The sequence below is a fragment of the Oratosquilla oratoria genome, chromosome 23 (genome assembly GCF_046742065.1).
Source record: "Oratosquilla oratoria isolate Oo_2021 chromosome 23, ASM4674206v1, whole genome shotgun sequence".
Lineage (NCBI taxonomy): Eukaryota > Metazoa > Arthropoda > Malacostraca > Stomatopoda > Squillidae > Oratosquilla > Oratosquilla oratoria.
Genome location: NC_134799.1, coordinates 3,319,841 through 3,327,340, shown reverse-complemented (window position 1 = coordinate 3,327,340; position 7,500 = coordinate 3,319,841). Strand labels below are relative to the sequence as shown.

General features: G+C 42.4%; 1 protein-coding gene across 1 annotated transcript in view; it reads right to left on the bottom strand.

Moving 5' to 3' along the window:
* The window catches only part of LOC143037881 (uncharacterized), a 176,314-nt gene extending 174,204 nt beyond the window's left edge, over positions 1-2,110 (bottom strand). The window contains exon 1 of the mRNA XM_076206507.1: positions 242-2,110. Within this exon, the coding sequence (XP_076062622.1) occupies positions 242-1,672 (1,431 nt within the window). The 5' untranslated portion in view covers positions 1,673-2,110. The remainder of the gene's footprint in view (positions 1-241) is intronic.
* Between the last annotated feature and the right edge of the window lie 5,390 nt (positions 2,111-7,500).

Genomic DNA, 7,500 nt, shown 5'->3' with positions numbered 1-7,500 from the left:
GATTAGAGGAGTCGTCTGGCATCAGAACCGAGCGATTAAGAGTACGTCATCAAAGAGAACGAACCCAAGCGACAGAACCAGAAGAAAATCAAGTCTTGTTGTCGTCTGTAACGGACACGTCAGATCTTCAACTTATGAGAGAGACAGAGAGAGAGAGAGAGAGAGAGAGAGAGAGAGAGAGAGAGAGAGAGAGAGAGAGAGAGAGAGAGAGAGAGAGAGAGAGAGAGAGAGAACCTCTTACCTTGATAAGCATCGGATCCGAGGTGAAGGTGGCGATGCCAGCCCGGACTCGGTTTTTGACGCCCCGAATGGTGCCCTTGTTGCTCCGGATGGTGGACATCTGCTGCGGGGAGAAGATGTCCCGAATGCCGGCGAAGCCCGAGGCCGCCGAAGAGTCCTGCCACTCGAAGAGGGACGGGTCCTCCTCGGGGCGGATCTGGTATGCGCCGAGGTCGGAGCAGAGGGTCTCCATGGAGAAGACGGAATCGGCGTCCTCCTCCTCGCAGATGGAAGAGGCGCACGAAAGACTGGACACGGAGGAAGCGGTCATGCTGTTCCCGTAGGTGGTGCTGCTGCCATTGAAATCGTTCGAGGAGACGCTGGCTGCAGACGAGTGCGAGCATAAACTCGAACTCCCGGCTGTGGAGCTCTGACGAAGGCTGCCTTGCCCGAAGGCGAGCCTGGCGACGTCGAGGGCCTTTTGGGGAGGCAGACATTTGACACGGTTGGCCCGGTCAGGCGACACTGGAGGTTCCTGGACGACCAGGGGTTCTTCGGCCGGCAGCGGCTCTTCGGCAGGAAGAAGTTCCTCGGCAGGGAGTTCCTCTTCAGGAGGCAGGATCTCCGGAGAGGATATGATCTCCGCCTCTAGGCCAGCTGCCCTGAGGCGCTGGCGTTCTTCTCTCTCCATGAACTTCTCCCTAATCTCCGTCAGGAGATTTTCGGGCAGAGTGGCCTTAGCCCCTGCGGGAGGGTAAGAGGCTTTGGGTCTCTGGGGACCTGGAGGGCGAGGGGGAGGGCATCCATTGGTCGAAGGAGGGCACGGAGGAATATGTTCTCGCTTGGCGAACTCGACGCACTGGTCATGCTCGTTGAGGGAGTCGTTCGACACCGAACTCTCGTTGTCCGAATCGGACACGCAGACGCGGTTGTTGCCGCTGCGTCGGTTGCTCCGGGGCCGAGGAGGAGTCTCGTTCTCGGAGCAAACGCCCGAGTCGCCAATGCCCGAGTGGACCGAGTGTCCGCTGGCGGTCGAGGTCGTGGGCGACGTCGAGCGGGACCTCTCGTCCTCGTGGGAGTTGTCCTCCGTCGCCGAGCCAGAGGAGGAGGAGCCTCCGTGATGGTGGAGGTGGTGGTGGACCCCGTGGAAGGGGTCGTCCTCGTTGTAGATGTGCTCGTTCTCGTGAACGCAGGCGAGGTGTTCTCGAGAGACCGACTTGAGTCTCGGCTGAGGGGCGATGTTAGCGTAGACGGGGTCCAGGTCAGCCGAGTTCATCTTGGTCTTGTGGTGACGGTGGTGGTGATGATGGTGGTGATGGTGGTTGTGGTGGTGACTCTTCCGTCCTTCAGACTTGGACCTCGAGGAGGACGAAGAGTGTCCGTGGGACTCGGGGGTCGAGGAGGAGGAGGAGGAGGAGGAACAGCTATGTTTCCGGCTGTGCTGGCACGGCATGGTGGCAGGAGATTGGGTACAGCAAGAAGAAGACGAAGAAGAACACGTTCCAACGTGTTTGGTCGACAGGAGCACTTGGCCAGGCACTGGAATTCTTTCACCGCAAACTTTCTTCTTATTTCGAGACAGTTTCTTGAAGAAATTTCCACGGGACTTGTCGTCGCAATGGGACACCCAAGTATACAGCTAAGACCGCTTTTTAAGAGTCACTATACTGGAAACAGTAATCTATTATCTCCACGAACAACGTTGAAAAAAGTCCTCAGTCTATGTCGGGGTTGACTAAACTCAGACTTCTGGTCGCGTGAACTTCGTGAAGTATCTAAAACTTTCTAGATGCTTGAAGTTCTTGGACGCGTGTTTCTAGTTATGCGTGTTCTGGGCACAATTTCCAATACGACCTCTCGTGTGCAGTTGAGGCGCGCAACTACTTGGCTGGTCTTTACCCTGAGGAGAATAACAGTGAGAAATCCGCCTGGCCGAAATGTCGTACCGCAATTCCTTTTTTCTCAAATCTCACTCCCAATTCTCCTATATTATCCCCAATTCCCAGTGACTATTTACAACTAATATCCCACCAGAATACACCTTGGACTATAACGATGCATAAACAACTATCAAATAACCGTAATTTGTGAAAAGAAGCAATGTTTTTCCCGTTTTGTCGTACGTCTGACAGCGTTGCTCGTACGCCAGATGCTGGTCGTACGGGCTAAGTAGCGGTTCTTATGTCTCTGGGCAGTGCAATGTCGACCCACACAAGTCAGAGACCACGCAGATCAACAGAAACAACAATTTCGGACGTGTCCAGGGGACAAGACGTACAGTAAGGATAATTCTTTTCTATATAGGTAAGGAGGGCTAATGTCCATTGAGGTAAAATGTCCTTTAGTATGCATGTATGTATACTAATGTTGGAGTAACCAAACGTAGCTAAAGAAGAGCTTTTACGAAGAAAACGGGAACGAAGAAAAGTAAAATTTAAAAGACTTTTAAGAAGAAAACGGAAATGAAAAACATAGTAAAATTTAGAAGACTTTTAATAAGAAAACGAAAATGAAGAACGAAAGAGACTGCAAGAGACCATAAGGCCTACACTAGATAGTTCCATTTAACCCACACGTAGAAACTATATCCATGGGAAAAAGAACGGAGTTTAACTGCCTTCACGAAGGAGATTAAGGAAAGGCAGGGTTAATCTTCCTTCGCTAACTCAGTTTAGTTACGTGAGTGAATGTAATTCGTTTGATGATATCAAAAGGAAAAGTATTTCCTGATTTTGGAAGAGGAAGAGGAGGAGGAGGAGGAGGAGGATGTGGAGGAGGAGGATGTGGAGGAGGAGGATGTGGAGGAGGAGGATGTGGAGGGGAGGAGGAAAGGGAATGGAGGAAGAGGATGTGGAGGGGAGGAGGAGGAAGGGGAGGAGGATGTGGAGGGGAAGAAGAGGAGAAAAGGGAGGAGGATGTGGAGAGGAGAAGGAGGAGGAAGGGGAGGAGGAGTATGGGGAGAAAGAAGAGGAAGAGGAGGAGGAGGATGTGGAGGGGAGGAGAAGGAAGAAAGGGAGGAGGAGGATGGAGAGGAGGAGGATGGGGAAGAGGAGGATAGAGAGAAAGAGGATCAGGGGGGAGGAGGAAGAAAAGGAAGAGGAGGAGGATATAGAGGGGGAGGAGGATGTGGAAGGGAGGAGGAGGGGAGAAGGAGGAGGAAGGGGAGGAGGAGGATGGGGAGAAAGAGGAAGAAGGGAAGGAGGAAGAAGAGGAGGATATGGAAGGAGAGGATGATGGGGAGAAGGAGGAAGAAGGAGAGGAGGAGGATGTGGAAAATGAAGGAGATGGGAGGAGGAGGAGGAAAAGGAGGAGAAGAAGGGGGAAGGAGGAGGGGAGGGGTAGAAGGAGGAGGAAGGGGATGAGGAGGAGGAGAGGAGGAGGAAAGGGAGAAGGAGGAGGGGAGGAGAGGATGGAGGAGGAGGAAAGTGAGAAGGAGGAGGGGAGGAGTGGATGGAGGAGGAGGAAAGAAGGAAGAGGAAAGGGAGATGGAGGAGGGGAGGAGTGGATGGAGGAGGAGGAAAGAAGGAGGGGTGTAGTGGATGGAAGAGGAGAAATGGAGGAGGGGAGGAGGAGGAGGAGGAGTACGGGAGAAGGAGGGTGGAGGAGGGGGAGGGGAGGGGGAGAGGGAAGGAGGGGAAGGAGTGGGAGGGGAGGAGAGAAGACAGAGAGGAGGAGGAGGGGGAGGAGGAAGAAGGGGAGGAGGAGAAGGAGGAGGAGGAGGAGGAGGAGAGCCGGAACGACCAGCACGACATTTACTTCAGATAAATGTATGAATGACTAGACAGATAAATAAATAAATGAATAAATAAATAAATAAATAAATTCCTTTCCATACAGGCACTATTTCTTTCATTCTGTCTACCGCCAGGCGATTTTATTCATTCCCGTGTCAAAAAAAAAAAAATCGTAAAAGATCACTGCAGGGTCACAGGTCTATCCCTTGAAGGAGAACGCAGCCTTGGTAGTACACCCTGTCGCGTGCCTGTGTGTTCTTATTTTTTCAATTTTATTTTTTCTTATATTTCTATTATTTTTCATTATTGTTTTACTATTATTATTATTATTACTATTATCATTATTATTATTATTATTATTTTTATTATTATTATTATTATTATTATTATTATTATTATTATTATTATTATTATTATTATTATTATTATTATTATTATTATTATTATTTTTATTATTATTTTGTTACTATTGTTATTTTCTTGTTTATTTCTCTTATTTTCATTCTTTTCTTATTTATTTATCTATTTATTTGCTTATTAATATGATTATTTCTATTGCTATTTTTTCTCTATTATCATTATTATTATTATTATTATTATTATTATTATTATTGTTGTTGTTGTTATTATTGTTATTATTGTTATTATTATTATTATTTATTATTATTATTATTATTATTATTATTATTATTATTATTATCATTATTATTATTATCATTATTATTATTATTATTATTATTATTATTATTATTATTATTATTATTATCTTTATTATTATTATTATCATTATTATTATTATTATTATTATTATTATTATTATTATTATTATTATTATTATTATCTTTATTATTATTATTATTATTATTATTATTATTTTTATTATTATTATTATTATTATTATTATTATTATTATTATCATTATTATTATTATCATTATTTTATTTTTGCGACGTCAGCATTTTGGGCGTGCCGCCTCAGAAATGATCTTATTTTATATATTTCTATTTTACAATATATATTCTTTTTTACTTGGTTACTGCAGCGTCAGCGTCACAGCTCTCTCGCCTGTGCTGGTCCATCTGTCTATCACGCAGCTGCCATGAATTACAGTGATCGAACTTCCTGTCAGGAGAGACCTTTTGGTCCATAATGAGGTCGGACGAAAAAGAGAAATAATGTTAATAAATGATAATAATGAATGAATGAATTAGTACTTGAATGAGTGAATAAAGAAATTAATAAGTGAATAGAGGAAAAATTAATGGATGAATAAATAGATAAATAGATTAATTAATAATGATTAGATGAATTAGTAGATAATTGAATTGATAAGTAAATATGTAAGAAAATAGATTTATGAATTAATTAGTCAAACAATAAATAGGTGAATAGATAAATAGATGAATAGTGAAATGAATAATTAAACAAATAAATAGCTAAATAATAGAAAATAGATAATTGAGTGGATAATGAATATTTAAACAAATACACGAATCAATCAATACACAGGTAAATTAATAAATAAAAAATAAATCAATAATCAATCAAATTTTATATTTGAATAGATAATAAATAGTTAAACAAATAAACAAAGTGGATACATGAAAAAAGATAAATATGCAAATAAATAAATAAATAAATAAATAAATAAATAGACAAATAAATTGATAACTAAATAGATAAATGATGAACAATAGATATGGAGTCAAAGGGAAGGTTTCTGGAAAAGGACACGCAAGGACGCACGATGGATTTTTTAGGACAATTGTTTATTTCTGCAAATACAGTTGCATTAATGCAACAACAACTTCCAAAGACATGAGACCACAGAGTTCTTAAGTATCATGTGTCACGTCTGAGTGTGTATGTATATATATATATATATATATATATATAAAGCTACAAAAACGCTGTCGACTTTAACAACACATGCTTACAAGAAAATCTACTCCCTTACTTTTCAAATGTATGTATGAATGTATGTATGTATATACATCTGTGTGTGTGTGTGTGTGTGTGTGTGTGTGTGTGTGTGTGTGTGTGTGTGTGTGTGTGTGTGTGTGTGTGTGTGTGTGTGTGTGTGATGTCCTGAAAATCCACTGCTTTTGACCAGAATAAAATACACAGAGATACCATTCCAGAGAAGACGTAGCGGACAGACCTGAGACCTTCAGCTGAATAAAGGAGTCTATATAAAGAAGAACGTAATCCAAAAATATCTCACAGTAATAGAATTAATTTGGACAAATTTAGATTTAAGAAGGAAATAGACTAAAACTGGTTTACCAACAGTGGTCGACGAATGGAAAAGATTTAGTAACTTTGTAGTGAGGACTGAAACTATTGATTGTTTTAAGAAAAGGCGAGATATCTTAATGGAAGGGAATGACAAATGACAATGGACACGGAACTACCTAGTGTAGGCCTTATGGTCTCTTACAGCCTCCTTCATTTTTACATTCTTATGTTACCTTCTTATTCCAGTTATTCCCAAGCTATCGTATTCATCCAAAGAAGACTTTCTTGACTGATGGTAATGGAAACAGAACTACCTAGTGTAGGCCTTATGGTCTCTTACAACCTCCTTCATTCTTATATTCTTATGTTACCTCCTTATTCTAGTTATTCTCAAGTTATCGTATTCACCCAAACAAAACCTTTCTTGAAACGATGCACTACCCACTCTGACGCATTCCATCCACATCAAGGTCTGACAAACGACAAACGATCCCGATCAGAGACATTCGTTGGATTTTGCTAACCTGATGTTTATTTTATGTCATGGTCTGTTACTTGCGACTGGACGTCTGTGGTTGAAGCTTTCTCGTTGATTTAAGCGGAGAAATTGCTTCGGTTATTTATTAGATAATAAACTCGACGTCCAGGAAGGCACAGCTCACATGACATTTTCAACAAGAATGCCGATCCCAAGGTTAAATTTTGTCCTAATTGCTATCATCATAGACAAAATTATCCCCTCCTATTTTAGATATTTATTTATGTGTGCCTGTGTGTGTGTGTGTGTGTGTGTGTGTGTGTGTGTGTGTGTGTGTGTGTGTGTGCGTGCGTGTGTGTGTGCGTGTGTGTGTGTATGCATGTGTGTGTGTGCATGTGTGTGTGTGTGTGTGTGTGTGTGTGTGTGTGTGTGTGTGTGTGTGTGTGTGTGTGTGTGTGTGTGTGTGTGTGTGTGTGATTCACCATGGTCTTGGATCACGTGTTGGACTCGTGATCGACTGCTATTACCCTCCCGGATGAGAGCTCAGAGTTCATATATGACCAACATTACACGCACACACCCAACTCCCCGCCCACGAGAGTTGTGTGTGTGTGTGTGTGTGTGTGTGTGTGTGTGTGTGTGTGTGTGTGTGTGTGTGTGTGTGTGTCTTTATGTATATATGTGCATTTATTCATATATTTGTTACGAGTTCTAGCATTAATGCTGATTCCAGATAATGTTATTTGTTTAGACTCTGAGGTTATACGATAAAATGCACTAGAATATTATATTTACATCCTCTCTTACTGTGGCCTGACATTGCGGAGATGG